The sequence below is a fragment of the Coptis chinensis genome, chromosome 1 (assembly GCF_015680905.1).
Source record: "Coptis chinensis isolate HL-2020 chromosome 1, ASM1568090v1, whole genome shotgun sequence".
NCBI lineage: Eukaryota > Viridiplantae > Streptophyta > Magnoliopsida > Ranunculales > Ranunculaceae > Coptis > Coptis chinensis.
In genome coordinates, this window is record NC_141456.1 from 6,903,666 (window position 1) to 6,924,149 (window position 20,484).

At 35.2% G+C, this 20,484-nt stretch overlaps 2 protein-coding genes across 2 annotated transcripts; both read left to right on the forward strand.

The window, feature by feature from the left end:
• Positions 1–705: 705 nt before the first annotated feature.
• LOC147521751 (uncharacterized) lies at positions 706–1,575 on the forward strand. The gene has a single exon (XM_086566273.1). The coding sequence runs from the start codon at positions 706–708 to the stop codon at positions 1,573–1,575; it is 870 nt and encodes a 289-aa protein (XP_086422399.1).
• A 9,615-nt stretch (positions 1,576–11,190) lies between these two features.
• Positions 11,191–17,146, forward strand: CR88 (Chaperone protein htpG family protein). Its single transcript, XM_086585437.1, has 19 exons — positions 11,191–11,690; positions 11,986–12,059; positions 12,194–12,319; positions 12,405–12,498; positions 12,614–12,697; positions 12,855–12,998; positions 13,083–13,199; positions 13,370–13,414; positions 13,489–13,569; positions 13,686–13,790; positions 13,868–14,008; positions 14,141–14,233; positions 14,880–14,957; positions 15,044–15,298; positions 15,719–15,821; positions 15,945–16,119; positions 16,240–16,345; positions 16,549–16,638; positions 16,759–17,146. Exons 1-19 carry the CDS (start codon positions 11,418–11,420, stop codon positions 16,948–16,950), a joined length of 2,376 nt encoding a protein of 791 aa, XP_086441563.1. The 5' UTR covers positions 11,191–11,417; the 3' UTR covers positions 16,951–17,146.
• The last annotated feature ends 3,338 nt before the right edge of the window (positions 17,147–20,484 follow it).

Genomic DNA, 20,484 nt, shown 5'->3' on the forward strand with positions numbered 1-20,484 from the left:
TTGTCAACGACTTGTAACACTTCTCATAGTTCATGCCTCTGTAAAACCCCGTATCATCCTCTGATTCTCAAATTGTTCTTTAATTTTATCCCACAATATGTTGCCTGATTGATTTGTTCCGGTAATTTGATCAATTGAATTATCCAACCATGCTTGGCATAATACTGTGTCTTCATCAATGCTAAATGATGATCCTCTGCTTGACATTGTTACTGAAAGAGTGAAAGAGAAAGAGATAAAGACAGTATTATTGACAATACAAAAATAAAATATTACTGATGTTTGCGGGAATGTGACTTTGAGAGAGGAAAAGACATTCTTTTTATAGGGTCAGATTGAATTATTGAATTTTACTTTCTTGTGGTCTGTACGCTATTGATTAGGGTCATTGAGTTGTGGGCAAGATTGTAATGAATTATGTAAGAAATTATTGGGGGTGTGTGCAAGATAAAGAATTGTGGGCAAGATTGAAATGAATCATGCATGCATGGAATCTATTTATTGGGGTGTGTGCAAGATAAAAAAATTATGTAAGAAATGCATGTAATCTATCTAGAGTACTAGAGTACGCATGTTGCATGTGTACTCTCCTGGCCCTCCACCAGCATATATAACATAACTCTCCGCAAGAAATTAAACTAATTTGCTATCTCACACAATTTTTAATATTTTTAATTTTTATTCCATAATTTATTTACTAGCAAAATGAATTCTGATAGTGATAATGATTATGATTCTGATTTCCAGAGAAGACGACGTATTGAAAGACACTTCATGCATGAACAAGAAGTGTTGACAGCAGCTGCACTCGTAATTCAAATAAATCTTGTTACAGCAGCTCATATCATTGAAAACTCTAATCAACCAACTCTCCGTATTGGGTCTGTCCCAAGACGCGCTTATAGGAACCGTAATAGGGCAACGAGAAATGCTCTCTTAAAGGCCGATTATTTCGGTGTCAATCCCACATATGATGAAGTTTTATTTCGGAAGCGCAACAGAATGAGCAGTCACCTATTTTCGAGGATTAGGAGTGGCCTTAAGGAACATAGTGATTTCTGGATGAAGAAATATGATGCAGCCAATAAACCCGGTTTGTCGTCACGCGGCAAAATAATGTGTGCGTTGCAAATGCTAGCAAACGGAAGCCCAGCTGATTCAATGGATCAGTATTTTCGTATTGTGCAGTCAACAACACTCTCTTTTGTTAAAATATTTTGCAAACATGTGGTGGAGAGATTTGGTGCACAATATCTGAGATCTCCAAATGAAGAAGACATTGCCAGATTACTCCGTGTTGTTGAGTTAAGAGGTTTTCCTGGCATGCTTGGCAGTCTAGACTGTATGCATTGGACGTGGCAAGCATGTCCAATGGAATGGGCAGGACAATATACTGGACGACATGGATCAGCAACTCTTGTACTCGAGGCAGTTGCTTATTTCGACATGTGGATATGGCATGCTTACTTCGGTTTACCAGGTACTAATAATGATGTTAATGTTTTGTGGCGCTCTAATCTTTTTCACAAACTAACATTAGGTTTAACCCTCCGCAAACTATTCTCTCATGGGTAAGGACTATACCGGTCGGTTATTACTTGGGTGACGGTATATATCCTCGATTTGTCTACACTAGTGAGTGAAGCTTTTTAAAAAGGAATTCTAAATCAAGAAGAGATAAATTTTTATCTGATGCAAGAATCTTATAGAAAAGACGTTGAACGAAAGCATTTGGAGTTCTTCAATCTCGCTTTTGCAATTGTTAGAGGCAAAGCTCGCTTGTGGGACAAAGATGTGCTCCATGATGTTATGTCGGTGCATTATTTTGCATAACATGATTGTTGAGGAAGAACGACCACTATACCAAAACAGGATATTTTGCCAAAACCTTACTAAATTTTTATGGAGACTCGAACCTATTATTAACCATGATTACTTTGAAAATCCTAATATAGCAGAAATTGTTCCCCGACCGAAACCCCAATTCAAATGAATTTCGGCAGAGTCTTTAACGCTGCGTGGCATATGTGCATAATAGGCACGAGCATGTGGAATTAGAGCAGCGTCTGATTAACCATTTATGGGAATGGCGTGATCAGAATTAAGATGTTTTTATGTTGTGCATTTCTTATATGTTCCCAGTGTATGTTTACTCGTGCGTTTACTCGTGTACGTTTACTCGTGCATTTATGGGATGATACCACTTTGAACTAATCGTCCTTCGTGAAAAATCACAGGCCTTAGAAGCTTGGTCATAGGAATTGGCTCGCATTTGGTTCCCGGTACAATGTAAGCTTCCTATAGTAGGCACACTCCAGTGAGATGACAAATCAAAAATACATGCCCTCTAACAGTAGATAAGGAACTACATATAATATTTCATTTTTTTTTTTTTGGAAAAGAATGCCTTTAACTTCCCTGTCTTTCCGAAGTCCCTAGAAATAAGAATTCAGATTATCTACACTAAGTAAGCCGTGTTTTATCACTTTTATGTACTAGACTAGGTACAAATACAATCATTGTGTTTTTGGCAGTGTGTTTTTGGAGTTACAATATCAATATGTTCTATAGTCTGATTGATACTTGACATGGTATGATTTGAATGATAATGCCATTGTATTAATCTTTGCTTGTAAATGCTAGATTAAGAAACTTTTCAAACAGAAAAAATAGTGTGTAAAACTTTGTGTTCAGACTTCAGAATTCGTGTTCTTAACTTCTACTGGTATCGATCATTTTTAACTTCTACATGTTATTTATAATGGAACATACAACAACGTGCAGCACTAAAACAATTGGCAAACTCAACTGACAAAATTCAATATAAATTAGTACAGAGTTAGAACAGTCCATATTACCACCAAATGCCGCCCCTGGACCCCTTGGTAAACATTCATTCCCCCCCTTACATAAAAACTCAGTTCAAAAAATTCTGATTCAGAGTCCTAAAGAAATAGTATAAGATACGCTTTCTGAGAGACATATAAGATTTACTTTCAATACAAAATAGAAGTAAATAGATAGAAGGAAAGATATGAGACCCGATAAGGACATGGAATTTTTTCAGAAGACGTTAAAGACCTAATGAATTAACCCCTGTTAAAGCTCTACTTCACCACATTCTACATCAACCCACATAAGCTGACAATTGTACCGCTTGGAAGGTCTACCAGATGCATTTTGACGGCCTCGAGAAAAGGCTTAATGTCGAACTCTGCATCCCCCATTTTGTCATCCATGCTGAAAGTGTCTTTGTCGTTTGCAAGCATACCAAAGCCATTAAACTAACCATCTTCACAATACGAACAATATACTGGTGTTTAAACTACAGAAATCAAAGGCTATGCAAATTTAAAATTTTTATGAATTCTACAGAAACAATTCAGATAGCCAAATGAGTTGGGCCATTTCATGGGTAACAAGACGAAGCATGGCAATGATGGTAATAGTGGTGTTTGTGATGTAACTGCTCAAAGGGTCTTCACATGTGGGACCTAAACCCCCAGGGATCCCCACTTAGATACTTATCCCATAAGCAAATATCTTTGACTCTCAGTGATCAAATTGATTCTATTATATCAAAGTAATCAAAGGTTCTATCTCAGACTCTCAGTGATCAAATTTTTCTGACACCATTATAGAACTAACAGTAATGTTTCTTAGCAAACCAACTTATATAAAAGGATGGGAAAATTTTCTTTAGTTGTTGTATCAGAGATTGAAGACAATAAATACCAAGTAGATAGGATGGCTTACAAGCTTGACTGGAATACTAATAGAAACCATAACTGCTATTTCCTTCTCCCTGTGAGCTCGAGTAACACATGGATGGATCAGTTGATTCACCCGCAAAATGAGGGACATATACATCCTCCCTTGAGATAGATGGCCGAGTCTGAACTTGTGGGGTGGTCATATGAGGCGCAACTACTTCAGGGTATTCAGAATATGAAATGTCATGACGATTCAATTCTTGACGAGCATATTCTAATATATCATCCTTACTATGGTGCAACCCACTATTCATTTTGCAAATAAAACTAGCCATAGAAGCCGTGGCATGCATATAGTCCTCTAACATCGTCTTCAACTGTGCCTAAATTTATACCATAATTAAATAAATTAAATGTTTATACAAAAAATAAAATAAAATAAGCTATTTAATTTACTTACTGGTGTCAAGTTGGCATCAATAGGGAGATGTGGCACCAAATCTTTGTCAATTAGTGGAACACGTAAATTAAAGATTTCACCATTACGACAAGTAATAGGGATAACCCAATTAGCTTCAGGAGTAACAATTGCCTCAACTTGTGACAATGGAGGATATGATGAGCGATTAAGGGTTGCCCCCATCGGCTGTGAGATACCTACATCCTCTTTAAGACCAGATGCACCAACAAAGTCCACATTCACACCTCTATAAGTTGGGGGTAGAAGCATCCCCACTGAGACACGAGCCCAATAGTCAGTGTATTGCGCGCTCACTAACCCGCCTAATCAAGGCATCAACGAAATGCCGCCCATGTTGTACCATTGGAGCAATATATCACCGCATCCGTTAAGATTCATATGCGAAGGGGATCACAAGGAACCTGAAGGAACGCTAGTGACTTGGCTTAATGACAACGCTCTCCTAAATACCAAACATTTACTAACGGTCCAAACAAGATGCATCGCCCGACTAGTCAACTCTAATGCTTTCGAACATATGGATGATTTACGCATTATGCATGTGGAATCTACCCATGGTAGCCATACAATAGAACTCCGAAAGTACGAGACTCTATCTCTTTGTCGCTTAGACTTAGATTACAATGGGCTTTCACCGCAACCTTATGATGTTAAGTTGGACCCCAATTATTTATAGCAGAAATTGGTCGGGCTCTTCAAGTATCCGAACGTGCATGCCATTTCGAAAAATAGGAATAATACCATCTTGAACAAAACAAATATATTAGCACATAACTAACTAATCAAATCCATTTAAAAAATAAATAACTTTAATTACCTCAATGACTTGCCACATCCCCACCACAGCTTTACTACCATTGCCAATGCCAAAACGACATACCAAGTCTAAAGACATAATCAAATGCATATATGCAGCTCCTCCCCAGTCATAACTACCGATCTCATCTATCTGAATAAGACTAGCTAGATATCCCAAACGAACCTTGCTATGAGAATTTGTTAACAATACATTTCCAATAACATACAACATGAAAGCACGAAACCCTATTTCTCTTTCATTAATATAATCTTAACCTTTGCATAAGGCGTATACATCTCTAAATGACTTCGGTTTGATGCTGCCACTATAAATCATCATCCTCCGTTAAAAAGGTAAATATTTGATGACCTCATCAAATAACTCATGTTTTGAATCAAAAGCTACAATCTTTCCTTCTCCAACACGCAACCCCGTAAGCATTGAGAAATCAAGGGGCGTAAAGCCTATCTCGCCACATGGAAAATGAAATGTGTGGGTAGAGTCCCACCATCTCTCTACAATTGCTTCAACTAACTGTCTATCGGACTTTTCAATATCAATTTGAGCAAAGACGTCAAAACCAACATTTTGAAGCATCAATTGAAATTCTCCAAAGTTCACTTGGCTCAACCATTCCATAACAGGGCCCAAAGTCCCTTTCTTACCGACTTTTTCCTTCGTTCCACCACCTTCACGAAGAGTAAAGGATATGTGTGTACTTTCCTCTACAACAACACGTTGATAAGAACTAGGATCAAACTCAGAATAAGAAGTCCCTACACGTACATCTTCTGGATTTGGGGCATTTGGTGTCCCTGACTTTTTTGACTTTGTACCCTTACCTCTGAATTTGTGTAAAATGCCGGACATTGTAACTGGTGAGAAATAAATTAACACTAAAATTAAACATAATTTATAATATGAAACTAAATAAATTGGTCTTGCATTACGACAAATAAAATTAAGTGCAAGTTATAATATGACACAAAACTAGATGATATGGCATTACGACAAATAAAATTAAGTGTCACATTTTCTTTCTACTGATGGTATGACACAAAACTAGACCACACTATAGTATTCTACGTATATCAACACACAATCGTAGTCTCCTTAACCTAGAAAAACTCCAGTTATCTTTCAAAAGGATACTAACACATCATTTACCAAATCAAGTGGACGATTATTGTTTGAGACTTAGACAATGTGTTTCTAACCTTGGCTTCGAATGAAGGAGCTTCGCTAATATGTATTGAGAATCCAAGTCAAACCGCTTGAAGAACCGGGCTTGCAGGGAAGTTATTAGTGACTAAATTGTCCCACAAAACTTGTAGCACATCAATTGAAACCCCGCCATGGTTTTATAACACATCATTATAAATTAACGAAAATCTAACCAAATTATAAAAGCATAATTTGGTGCGATAAGAAAGTGAAATTATAAAAGCATAATTGAGAGAACAACATCAAAGTGAAATATTGATAAATAACAATTGAAGCTCTTAGAGATTGAACATTTCGCTATCACATAAAGATGACTTATTGTACATACTATAGCACTTAGATATATGCACATTTGAGGAGAAATAAAAGAGAATAATATGTTGAGTTCTCTCTCTTTAGCTTGATCATGCATGACCGATTTGATTGTTTGGAGTTGACATCCACCTTTACTAAGGTCATAAACAATGCAATGAACCGATACTTCGACCCTCGGGGGTGTGATTATTTTGCGTGGCTGCACTCACTCACTCACTCATTCATTTTAAGTTGGCCCAAGTTTCACACATTCCAAGAAACTTATCTATCGACGTAACGTAAACAATTTCCGAAACTTATTAGAATAAGAAATGGCTAAAAGCGTAAAACAAAAAAAGATAAGAAAAAAATGCGGCTTCAATGGATATCTCGATGCCCACAGATCGGATACTCCCCAAGCAATGGACACAAAGTGAAGTTCTGACTAAAGATTACATTCACGGTGTTCTCAATGAGAAAGATCAAGAAGGGAGTGCCCATGAAGAGATCAAAGAATGTTAGAAAGATGAAAGCCATCAAGAAGGCTATATCCAAAAATGAGAAGTCAAGAAGAGAAAATTACGAAGAGTGGAAAAAATATGTCGAGAACTAAATCTGCAAAATTGTTGCATCGAATAGAGTTTAAACACCCTTAATATTGTTGAGAGCGCGTTAGAATGCTACAAAGGAGATGATCCGTCGCGAATGCCCTTGGCAATCTAAACATGTCCATATCTAGATAAAGTGTTATTACCTCTTTTTCATGCATGCGGTCATCATTTACCCCGTACTAAGTTTTACATAACAAATTTTGGAATTGTTTGACCTATGGAACAAAGTTAAGGTAACCACCCTATCGTGAAAAATGCACACTACTTCACACCAGTTTTGTTTGACTTAATTTCCATTTGATGGAAAGTGATTTATACATTTCCATGACCATGTAACAAATATAGTGTGAATGTCGCACTACTCTTGGTTGTATTTGTACCATCTTTCAAAAAAAAAAAAAAGTTTTCACGCGATTTATATGTACCATAAAACATGTTTCACGATTGGTTGTAATTGTGTAAAGTGAAGAGAAGGAGTTGGAAGTGCAAACATCAAACATGGAGGTGGAGGTGAACAAGACCACCGAATAATGAGGATGAAGACAACATGACTCACGGCTAAGCTTTGTACAAGAAAAAGTTCCATACACCTTCCCATGGTAGTTTCCGATCAACTGGGACACCTTCAAGCTATAAGTTTAAAGCAAGCATTGCTAGATGATGATAAGACTACGCGATGCCCTAAAGAACGTCGCGAGAAGAAGTTCGGGCAAATCTAGACCCTGAATTCCCAAGCTTTGTCAAAACTATGCTCCCATCACACATTAGTGGTGGATTTTGGTGGGAATTCCTTCCAGCTTCCGCAAATCACACCTCCCAAAAATGGATGCTACTATGACTTTGGTTAATGAAAATCGGAAGGAATACCCGACTAGGTACCCGCCCATAAAGATTGGATTAAGCGGTGGGTGGAGGGGTTTGCTATTGCTCATGAGTTGGTTGAGGGTGATGCCCCCGGTCTTTCGCTTAGTCGAGGCTACCAAATTCAGTGTTTATTTTGAAAAGTTATTTGTGAAACCTTATGCTTGAATTGGTAACTTGACGTTTCTGAACTGTGTTCTTTTCAAGGTCATATTGTATGGAAGAGGTGAGTCTAGTATACTAACACGAATTCAAAGGAGAAAACCATCTCAACATTATAATTCCACCATATTTCGTTGAGTGAGGGACACCATCTTATCAATTTCATTCCACCATGTTTTGTTGAGTGAAGGATAGTAGGAAGGGGACAAAACTAAAAAGGACAAAATTCCGAAATAATGAACCAGAAAACCCACCCGCATTTCAAAAACACTCTCAAGGACAATAGTTGACTTTTGTCCGAAAAAGACAATAGTACCCTGGTATGCACAGGTGTCGGTGCATACCACCTTAGTATGCTACCTTAGTATGCACAAACATCAATGCATACCAAACATCACAAAGAAAATGTTATGCACAAGTGTCATTGCATACTACCTCTTGGAATGCGAGGTATGCACAAACGTCAGTGCATACCAAACATCACAAAGAAAATGGTATGCACAAGTGTCAGTGCATACTACTTTGGTGGTATCGCGAGATATGCGGAGACATCGGTGCATACCAAACATCACAAAGAAAATGGTATGCACAAGTGTCGGTGCATACTACTTTTGGTATCGCGAGGTATGCATGCAGACATCGATGGATACCAAACATCGCATACGAGGAATTTGATTGTGGAAATGTATGTTGGCGAATGGATGAAATTGTTAGTTGCAACTTTCAAGTGCCAGCGATGTATGTTTTGTTGGATAATGAATTTAAGTTGAAAACAAGTACTTTTTTAATGAATGTTACAATCTTTGGTTTACATTATATATTTTTCTTTTAATGAATTTAATTCATGCAATTGAATATAGTATAAGTATTAATTGTGCATTAACCAAGTTTACATGTTGTGGTTTTGTACAAAACAAACAAAAAAAAAATCTCTGGTGCATACCATGTCAGTGTAGGATACATTATTTCTGAATTAATTGGTAATGTTTCAACCACACTACTTGTCTCTCCTCATGGATTTGCTTCAATGCAGCTTGAGATGGTTGTGTGTATGTATTGTGGTAGCTGACAATTAGTTTTTGTTGATGAACTACCACCACCAAAAGGCAAAAACTGTGCGGCACACCCCAAAAGAGGGTATGCACCAAAGTCCGTGCATACCCCTTCAATTGTGCAACCGAAAACTACGCGATACCCTCTCACATAAAAATAATGTGGGTGGACAGGAGATGAAATTCCGGGATAGATATCGTAAACAAAAAATGGAACCAACAAACTAAAATAAACTTTTATTGAATTTCGGTAGAATATCCAATAGAGAATCATGTATGTTTACTTGAATGTATGTGCAACTTCCTCTATGTTTATCGACATTGGAAAAAATAATTGCAACATCGTAATGCCTCACTCCTTTCCCCCCTCATTCCACTGCCCCTCATTCTTTTGGAGTCCAGATTCTTTTTCCCAAAGGCAAGTCTTGCGATTGTGGTGGTCCGTCGAATGACATTTTCGCACTTATGACGCTTTTTGCGCATTGCACCCATATTCTCAATTCTCTTAAAACATGGTCTACCAGGACCCCTCTTGACATTTGGTGGTAGCACTGCAAAATCAACCAACCACATCATTAAAAAAATGTGGTATGCACAGTTGTTAGTGCATACTCAAAAAGTTAGATCCATAATGAATCGAACAAAAAAAACATCGAATCAAATCAAAATAAACATATATTAATAAAATAGTTAACAAAAACAAACAGTAAAAAAACCTTCTAATTCAACAAACAAATAAAATGAATCAAAACAAACATCGAATCGAATCAATTTCGATTTGAATAATAAAGTTGAGACAAACCTTCAAATCGAATCAAATGAAATATAGAATCTCTAGATTCAGCTTTAATATTCAATCGAAAACGATTGATCTTGTGTTTCCTTTTTGCTTCGCTCGATGGTTTTTCCAATTTTTTTGTTTCTAGTTCAAATGAATGATGACTTATATACTACGAAACATAGAAGGGTATAATTGGATATTAAAAAAAAAAGTCAAGTCAACATGGACTTGTCCTTTTGAATTATTAAAAACCAAAAACCAGTTTTATTAGTGATTATGACGTCTAACTTGTCCTAACCAATGATTTGTAAATCCGGCTGGTTTTATCAGTGATAAAAACTGGAATTAGGGCCTTTTGGCTTATTTCTTATAGTAGGAACCACTACTAAAATGTTTTGAAAGAAATTGAACAAACAATTGGTGTGCAATCACAAAAACAACTATAAATCAAAACAAAGGGATTTCAAATCACAAAAACAACTATAAATCAAAACAAAGGGATTTCAAGTACAAGAGTACTATAAACAAGCTTGTAGAATTACCTGCTGCAGTTTTTTTGCCTCCCTCTTTTTCAAGCCATTTTTGTGGGAAGTGGCGATGAAAAATCCAAAATTTGGCGCCAATTTCTTGATTTCTATTTTTCTCGCGCGGTAGTGTTGAACGGTGAGAGTGAGAGTGATTTTTTTTTTAGTGAGAGAGAGTGATTTTTTTTTTCTTTTTTGTGTTCTGGGGGGGTTTTTTTTAAAGGGTAATATTGGGAGATAAATAACTACACGCCACTGGTGATGGCGTACAAAAAAAGCTTGTTTTTTTTTTTTATTTCTTGCCCGCCACTGGTGATGGCGTACAAAAAAGCTTGGTTTTTTGTTTAACCGATATTTAATATTTTGTGTTGGACGCCATTGTCACTGGCGGCTGGAAAAATAAACCATTGGATTTGATTTCGCTATCCCACTAACTGTATCTACTGTGCTATTGTGGTTTGGTGTTTTGGTGCACCAAACCATTGGAGTTAGCCTTAGACACCAAAATTGACTCTCCATCTTCAAAACACTGTTTTTTTGGTGGAATGGAGATAGATGGTGGATGCACCATTTGGACTCAGCATAAAGAAGAAAAATCAGTAACAGGTATTCCAAAGTCCTGAAATATAGAAACGGCATCGGACGAAATCCCGAACTATGTCTACGAAAGAAAATTAAAATTAACATCGAGGATAGTGTTATATGTGTTGACATGGCAGAATCTAAGCCTTAGAAATTCCATCGAAAAACTCAAAAAAAAAAAAAAACTTCTAGAATCATCTTTTCCTCTAAAACCCTCAATAGGTTTTAATATATATAAAAAACCCTTCGTTCACTTGAACACTCTAAAAGATTAGGTTCTTCCTCCTCATTCTTACCCATACCCAAAAAAACATTCGTTAATATTTTGTAATCATGGCACCAGTTTTGAGTAGAAGTCTGACTTCTGCTTCAATTGCAACGTCTTTATCACCATCATTTAATAATAAAAACAGTTTAGTCAGATTTCGAACTTCATTTCTTACACAAAATGTGTTTAGAAATGGAGGGGTTGTTTCTTGTGGTAGTGGATTGAAATGGAAAATTGAGAAAAAAGAAGATAAATTGGTTGTTCGTTGTGAAGCTGCTGTTGTTGAACAGGAAGAAGTTGCTGAGAGTTCTGGGGAGAAGTATGAGTATCAAGCTGAGGTGAGGTTTTTTTTCTCTATATGTTTGTGTAAGTTGTTTTATGTTTGAAATTTTGGATTTTTATGGAATTTCATGTTTTGAGAGAGGATTGAGATAAGGGTATTTGAGAATTTATCTTACTGTTGATTTTATATTGATGCGTGTCTTAGAAAGTGTTGGGTTTTGTTGGCTATTAATAATTAAACAATGCTTTTTGGTTGAAGTAGAGTTGGTATTATTTACTGGTTCTTATTACTTATCGTTCACCCACTGTTAATTTTATATCTTATGACATGTAAATTTGAAATGAGTGCAGGTGAGCCGACTCTTGGATTTGATAGTTCATAGTTTATACAGCCACAAAGAAGTCTTTCTTCGAGAACTTGTGAGGTAGTTATCTAAAGTACTTTGTCTATACTATTATATGGTTGTATGATTAATTGTAGTTAAGCACATACATTGAAAGAGAAGCTGATATTGTTTCCCTTGTTATATAAAGCTTATTGGTTGTTGTCCTGTTTCAGTAATGCAAGTGATGCTCTTGATAAGTTGAGGTTTTTAAGTGTGACCGATCCATCTCTTCTTGGAGATGCTGGCGACCTGGAGATCCGCATCAAGCCAGATCCGGACAATGGGACCATCACGATAACGTATGAAAATTTTGATATCTGGTGTGATTTGTTTCTTAATATCATTTGGTAGTATAGTTACATGTGTTTTTATTTGAGCTTGCAGAGATACTGGTATAGGGATGACCAAAGAAGAACTCATTGATTGTCTTGGAACTATTGCTCAGAGTGGTACCTCAAAATTCTTGAAAGCTCTTAAGGTGTTTTTTATTTTTAAGATTTAATTTGCACTATGTCTTTGTGTTTTATTGTATCCTCTTGTGCAAATTAAGTTTATTTTATTGATTTTTACAGATCAAACTTTTAATTATGTAGGATAATCAAGATCTTGGGGCAGACAATGGTTTGATTGGTCAGTTTGGTGTTGGATTCTATTCTGCCTTCCTTGTCGCTGAGAAGGTAAGTTCTCAGTTGCGAGAAGTTTTCCATCACATGTTGTTCTACCTTTTTTTTAAAAAAAATATATATTTATTTATGATAATTACTGTTATTTGAAATGATTGGAGAGTTGAACTTCACAATTTATTATCTCTCCTCTATCTTCATCCAAATGTAGGTGGTTGTATCAACGAAGAGCCCAAGGTCTGATAAGCAGTTTGTCTGGGAATCTGTAGCTGACAGCAGCTCGTATGTAATAAGAGAAGAGACTAATCCTGAAAACTTACTCCCTCGTGGAACACAAATTACTCTCTATCTAAGGGTGTGTATAGTTTGTATCATTGATGATTGATGCCTATAGAATCATTCTAGCAGGATTTGAAATTTCTAACCAACTCTTTTGCAGCCTGATGATAAGTATGAGTTTTCTGAACCCGCCAGACTTCAAGGTTTAGTGAAGAACTATTCACAGTTTGTTTCCTTTCCCATCTACACCTGGCAAGAAAAATCGAGAACTGTTGAGGTCAGTATGCCATTTCTGTGTTCATAATTTCTTGCTGGATTCCCATAGGGAAAATCTTTAGTTGCTACCTTTTGGAGGCAGCCAAGAAATTAACATTTATGTGTCTTAGCTGCAACTTCTTGGTTGGAAGTATAGTAACAAAATATAATTAATAATAACTTTTTGTACAGGTCGAGGAGGAAGAACCAAAGGAGGGTGAAGAAGCAAAGCCGGAGGTGATGATTGGTGATGTCCAACACCGCTAACCTTTTAGTATAACAGCGTCAAGCTAATATATATCTATTTACAGGATGAAAAGAAAAAGAAGACCAAGACTGTAACTGAGAAATATTGGGACTGGGAGTTGGCCAATGAAACAAAACCTATTTGGGTAAGCTTAAGAGTAATTTGTATGTGAATAAAGACCACATTCCTTTGTGTATGACATCTCCGTTGATTATGTGGGTTTCTTGACCTATCTTTTATCTTTATTGTTATCCAATATAGATGCGCAGTCCAAAAGAAGTTGAGAAGGCTGACTATCAGGAGTTTTACAAGATGGCATTTAATGAGTTCTTGGACCCTCAGGCATACACTCACTTCACAACTGAGGTATGTGCATTCCTTCTCGTTGGTTATTGCACTGACAATGCTCTAGTTTGACTTATTTCTTAATTTCAATCTAACAGGGTGAGGTGGAATTCAGAAGTGTTTTGTACATTCCTGGGATGGCACCTATGAATAACGAGGACATAGTCAACCCCAAGACAAAGAATATACGTTTGTATGTTAAGCGTGTATTTATTTCAGATGATTTTGATGGTGAGCTGGTATGTTTTTCCTATCATTACTAATTACTTCTTCTGTCAAAGAACATAGTTTTCATACTTTATTTTGGTACTTCCACACTCATTGCCATGATGTCTGACACAATTTATGTGAAATGGCTTTGCCGCTTGCAGTTCCCAAGGTACTTGAGCTTTGTGAAGGGTGTGGTGGATTCCAATGACCTCCCTCTTAACGTCTCCAGAGAGTTGCTTCAAGAAAGTCGAATTGTGAGTTCGAGCTCTACTGCTGTGTCTGAAATTTTGAAGATAAATATTCAACTCATATTTTACTTGTTTGAATCCTATTAAAATTGTAAGAAATGCTTTATTGTAAAAATGAAAATAATGATTCCCAATTTTTATAGACATCGATATTTAAGTCTAGAAACCAAGGCCCAATATTTCGATGTAGGGAGATATATCGGACCCCCTAAAAACCGATATATATCCTTTTGTTTACCAGTCAAAATTTTGTTTAGTATGTTGATATATCGGAACTATCGCTGATATATACTGATATATATTGGAAATATCACCGATATATTAATAAAAATTGGTCAAAGTCAACGATCTATATCGGATATATCGGTTGATATATATCAATATATATGAAAATTTGATATATATCGGATCCAAAATGTGTCCATATATTCATCTGATATATCGTAATATATCCATATTGGGTACCTCAAAAACTGATATATATATATATATATATATATCACCGATATATCGGTCGATATTTTTGGCCCTGCTAGAAACAACTATAACATCAGCTTATTTTGCTCGACCAATATTTACATGTATTAATCTTTTCCCCCGTTCTCTTTTGTTCTTAGTGTAAGATACTTGTGTCTTGTTCTCATGTTGACAGGTAAGAATTATGAGAAAGAGACTCGTCAGGAAAACATTTGACATGATCCAAGAAATAGCTGAAGGTGAAAACAAGGAGGTACGATTAGTTGGGATTGAAATATTTTTTCTACGGTTGCATCTTTATATTGCAACTTCTAGTGGTTAATCAATCAACTGTTGCAGGATTACAAAAAATTCTGGGAAAACTTTGGGAAGCTTCTCAAGTTGGGCTGTATTGAAGATTCTGGGAATCACAAGCGGTTAACGCCTTTGTTGCGATTTTACTCGTCAAAGAGTGAGGAAGATTTGATAAGCTTGGATGACTATGTGGAAAATATGGGTGAGAGCCAGAAGGCTATTTACTACTTGGCAACAGATAGCCTGAAGAGTGCTAGAAGTGCTCCATTCTTGGAGAAGTTACTCCAGAAGGATATTGAGGTATGTGCACAGAGTCAAGGAAGTGATTGCTTATTTGTTGAATATCTTATTGAGTTATTGTAAACGAATGGCCAAAAGTTGCAATTCTCCAGAAGTTAAATTCTGTAAAAGAAGTGGTATGGTGATTTAGATTGAGCTCAGTTGGCATAAGTGCATATCTTAGATTTTCAATCTTCAAGAGTAAGAGCAAAAGTGTTAAAATATCAGTAGATGGTATGAACAATTCTCATTTTAAGTGGCAGGTTTTCCAGATTTACATATCAATCTAATGAGTCTTCCCCTAGAGATATCTGCATTTATTATTATTATTAATTTTTTTTTTGGTGTTTCTTTGTTCATCTTGTTTTTGAATTTTCCATTTTGATGGGACAAGTGAGATTTTTCCTTTCCACATGCTTAACATAATCTATCATTTTTTAGGTTCTGTATTTGGTAGAGCCAATTGATGAAGTTGCTATTCAGAACCTACAAACGTACAAAGAGAAGAAATTTGTTGATATCAGCAAGGAAGATCTTGAACTTGGTTAGTATTTATTAATCTACGGTCATACACATGCATCCATTTACATGTGTATTTAAGTAAGCTCATCATTTGACAGTTTTATTGTGGCATGGTGATGTCTCATTGACTTAAATGATATTTTAGGTGATGAGGATGAGGTAAAAGAAAGAGAAGACAAGCAAGAATACATTCTTCTTTGTGACTGGATAAAGCAACAGCTTGGAGACAAGGTAGCTAAAGTCCAAGTGTCAAAGAGACTCAGTACTTCCCCTTGCGTTCTTGTTTCTGGGAAGTTTGGATGGTCGGCCAACATGGAAAGGTGAGTTTACCACTTTCCGTGTTCTCACCCTACTGCTAAGGCTCATTGTATTCATTCAGGAAGGACCTTCTTTTTGCATAATGGTATCAGTAAATGTGCATTTTTCTCTCTATTTTAAAGGCTCATGAAAGCACAGACTCTGGGAGATACATCGAGCTTGGAGTTTATGAGAGGGAGAAGAATATTGGAAGTTAATCCAGATCATCCTATCATTAAGGACCTAAATGTAAGATCACACTTCTCACAAGATCTTTGACATATTTATTCAAATTGGAAGCATTGAATAAAGTTGTAACTGTATGCTCTCAGAGTTGGCATATATGCCAACTCTCTTATCTTGCTGATCACTTCATCAAATTACTAACAAATCTCAAAACAATGGGTGCTTTGCCTAAACAAGAGTTCTGATCTCATTGATACAACTTGCAGGCTGCATGCAAAACCGCTCCTGAAAGTGGTGAAGCAAAGCGAGCTGTTGACCTCCTGTATGATACAGCTTTGATCTCCAGTGGATTCACTGTGAGTGCTATTTACCTTTTTTGCCCATTTTTTCTTTGGACACATGACCCTGTTGTTCTAAGAATGGTTAGCTTAAAGATAGCAAAAACTGATATATATTTTTCTGTTTCACTGGCACAGCCCGATAGCCCAGCTGATATGGGTAACAAGATATATGAGATGATGGCAATTGCTTTGGGAGGGAGATGGGGCAGAGCAGAACCAGAAGAGGCAGAACCTGAAGATGATGTAGTTGCTGGAGCTTCGGAGACAGAAGTCGTTGAGCCATCAGAAGTGAGGCCAGAGTCAGAGAATGATCCTTGGAGGGATTGATATGATATAAATTCTGATAAATGATTGATATCATATAATTTTGGTAGGACTCTTAGAACTGTTATTTCGATATTGAAGAAATGTAAGGGCATCCTAATGTGGGATTTTTTGGTAATTGAGATGGATTAAAAGAGTTTAGAACTGCTACTAAATTATATATTGAAGATAGAATGAGATTTAGTCTTCTGGTTTACAAGTGTTGCACGTTCCGGTTAGTGTTGGTATTGCAATGTTTTTCATTTTGATATTTTTAAAATAATAATTTTGTAACTAGTACATGTTTATCTATGCACATGAATTTTGTTGAGAACTACTATGAGAAAGTGAGAAACTACTATAAGAGATGACAATTATTTTCATGTCCGACAGTCCGAGAGGGAAACTACAGGGAAACTACTAAAAGTATAAACTATAAACATAAATTGTACTGATCATATTTATCTCAGTATTACGTCTCTTTTATAGATATTACTAGATTTTGGACCCGGGCATACGCCCGGGATCTATTAAATATTTTGTGTCCTGAAGCGACTTTATAAAATGTCTCACACAAATTTTCGAATCAGAATATATTTTTATTAAAAATAAACCGAAATACGTTAATGAAGCGTGATTATAATCATAAGTCTTTGGAAACTAAGGGATCAAATTGAAATAGCCTCTTCACTTTGTGGTTTAGGATATTAATCCATAAATTTCAAATATAATTATCTTAAACTCGATTTAGTTTGTATAATAGTTTTCTTAGATTTATAGTGATTTAGCAGGAAATTTTTGAACGAATATATTTTTATTAGAAATAAATTGAAAAATCGTTAATGAAAGCGAGTGATTATGGTGGATAAGTACTTGGAAACTAAGGGATCAAATTGAGATAGCATTTTCACTTTTTGGTTTAGGATATTAATCTGTAATTTTCAAATGGAATTATCTTAAACTCGATTTAGTTTGTATAATAGTTTTATTAGATTTATGGTGATTTAGCTGTAAATCATCACCGCTCAGCTTATGTACTAATGTGTACAAATCACTAAAACAGATTGATTGTTTCTATATCCTCAAAGAATACACTACTCCCATTTGAAAAAATATTTATCACATGAAGCGTGTGTTACTTAGGCGGGAGCCGTTATATTAAATTATTTAAAAAATATTAAGAACTATCATAGCTATGAGATATGAAAATTATATTAATTACTCATTTAAATTTCTTGCACCACTCTCTATAAAAAGAAAGCATCAAACTTTGATAAAACTCATCAACTTCTTTTTTTTGTTAGGTTTAACAATAGAAGTTTGATTGAAATTTTAATGAAAATGCCATGTGGCAAAAATAATATTGAAGCTACTTAAATAGCAAAACATTCTCAATCACAAGAAAAGAATTATGATAAACACTACTTAAAATGCAAAACTATATTTGTCGAGACATTTATTCCCCCTACATATAATACAAATATGTTTTAGGGTTATTAGTTCAATGCATTTGCATCAAGTTTATGATTTTCTATTAATTATTTTTTGAGGTTAGTTTAATATAGTATGTTGCATCCAGTTTCCAAATTCTCATAAATTATTGTTTGAGGTTAGTTCAATGCAGTTGCATCAAGTTTCCGATTTTCTGTTAATTATCATTTGAGGTTAGTTCAGTGCAATTGCATTCACTTTATGATTTCCCGTTAATTATTCATTAAAATGTTAATTCAGTATAGTTGCATCTAGTTTTCGATGTTTCGTTAATTAGTGTTTGAGATTAGTTCATTGCATTTGCATCTAGGTTCCAATCTCCCATTAATTACTCTTTGAGGTTAGTTCAATACATCTGCATCCAGTTTCTGATTTCCCGTTAATTGTTTTTCTAGGTTAGTTCAATAGTTTACAATTTCTATACAGTTTGCATATATGTAAGAGTCTGTTTTTATAAACTCACTCTTGTTTTGGGTTCCTAATTACTCGTAATTACTCATGTGAGGAGGCTAAAAAAGTGAACATTTATGCTTTGAGGTCAGTGCAATGCAGTTACATCCGACTTTCGATTTATAGTTAACTATTTTTTGAGGTTATTTCAATGCATTTGCATCCAATTTTGGATTTCTCGTTAGTTAATCTCTAATTTCAGTTTAATGCAGTTGCATCCAATTTTTAGTTTTCCGTTAATTATTCTTTGAGATTAGTTCAATGCAGTTGCATCCAATTTTCGATTTTATGTTAATTGTTCTTTGAGGTTAGTTCAATGCATTTGCATCAAGTTTCTGATTTCCCGTTAATTATTTTTTGAGGTTAGTTCAATGCATTTACATCAAATTTATAATTTCCCGTTAATTATTCATTTAGATTAGTTTAGTACAGTTTCATCCATTTTTTAATGTTTCGTTAATTAGTCTATGAGATTAGTTTATTGCATTTGGATCCAGTTTCCGATTTTCCATTAATAACTCTTTAAGGTTAGTTCAATACATCAAAGATCTAGTTTTTATTATTTATGCTTTTAGGTTAGTTCGATACAATTATATCCGGTTTTCGATGTCCGTTAACTATTCTTTTGAGGTTATTTCAATGCATTTGCATTTAGTTTCCGATTTCCCAACAATTATTCTATGAGGTTAGTTCAATGCAGTTGCATTCGATTTTTGATTTTCTGTTAATTATTTTTTGAGTTAAGTTCAATGCATTTGCATCTAGTTTTCGGTTTTCCATTAATTATTATTTGAGGTTTCTTTGATGTATTTGCATATCGTTTCCGATTCTCCATTAGATATTTTTCAAGGATTTGCATCCAATTTCTAATTTCCCGTTAGTTATTCTCTGTCGTTAGTTTAATGCAATTTGCATAAAGTTTCTAATTTCCCATTGATTGCTCTTTGAGCTCAGTTATGTATTTGAATCCAGTTTCTGATTTCCTTATAATTATTTAATGTGGTGTATAATACCAACTTCTATTGATCCATATGTAGTGTCCTTACAAACATGATATAAAAAGTAAATTATGCTTAATTTACTATGTGCATGGGATCATCGAAGATTATTGGTTCGATTTCTCGTTAATTATTTTAAAAATTATGCATGACTCACTACGTGGAATCTTCAAAGATTTATCTGAATGGGTGTTGTTATATTAATTATTCTGAAAAATATTTGCAAATATGCATAACTATTATATATTAATATTATATTAATTACTCAACCAAATTTCTTATAACGTGAAAACCTCACTCTCCATTAAAAAAAAACTCACCTTTGATAAAATCCTTCAACTTCATTTTGTTGTTTAATAATAGAAATTTGATTGAAGTTTTGTGAGATTGCCTAATAAGGCGAAGTTCATATATATTGAAACTACTTGAATAGCAAAGAGTTCACAATCATACGGAAAGAGATAAGATAAATACCATTTTAAATGCAAAACTATACTTATCGAGACATTCCCACAACATATAACCCAACTATGTTTTGAGGTTAGTTCAATGCATTTGCATTCAGTTTCTGATTTTTCTGTTATTTATATTTTGAGGTTAGTTCAATGCGGTTGCATCC

Coding starts and splice junctions, on each gene's coding strand:
- LOC147521751 (XM_086566273.1), top strand. CDS start 706: ATGAATTCTGATAGTGATAATGATTATGATTCTGATTTCCAGAGAAGA.
- CR88 (XM_086585437.1), top strand. CDS start 11,418: ATGGCACCAGTTTTGAGTAGAAGTCTGACTTCTGCTTCAATTGCAACG. Junction 12,999..13,082: donor AAATTACTCTCTATCTAAGG/GTGTGTATAGTT, acceptor ACTCTTTTGCAG/CCTGATGATAAGTATGAGTT. Junction 14,234..14,879: donor TGCTTCAAGAAAGTCGAATT/GTGAGTTCGAGC, acceptor TCATGTTGACAG/GTAAGAATTATGAGAAAGAG.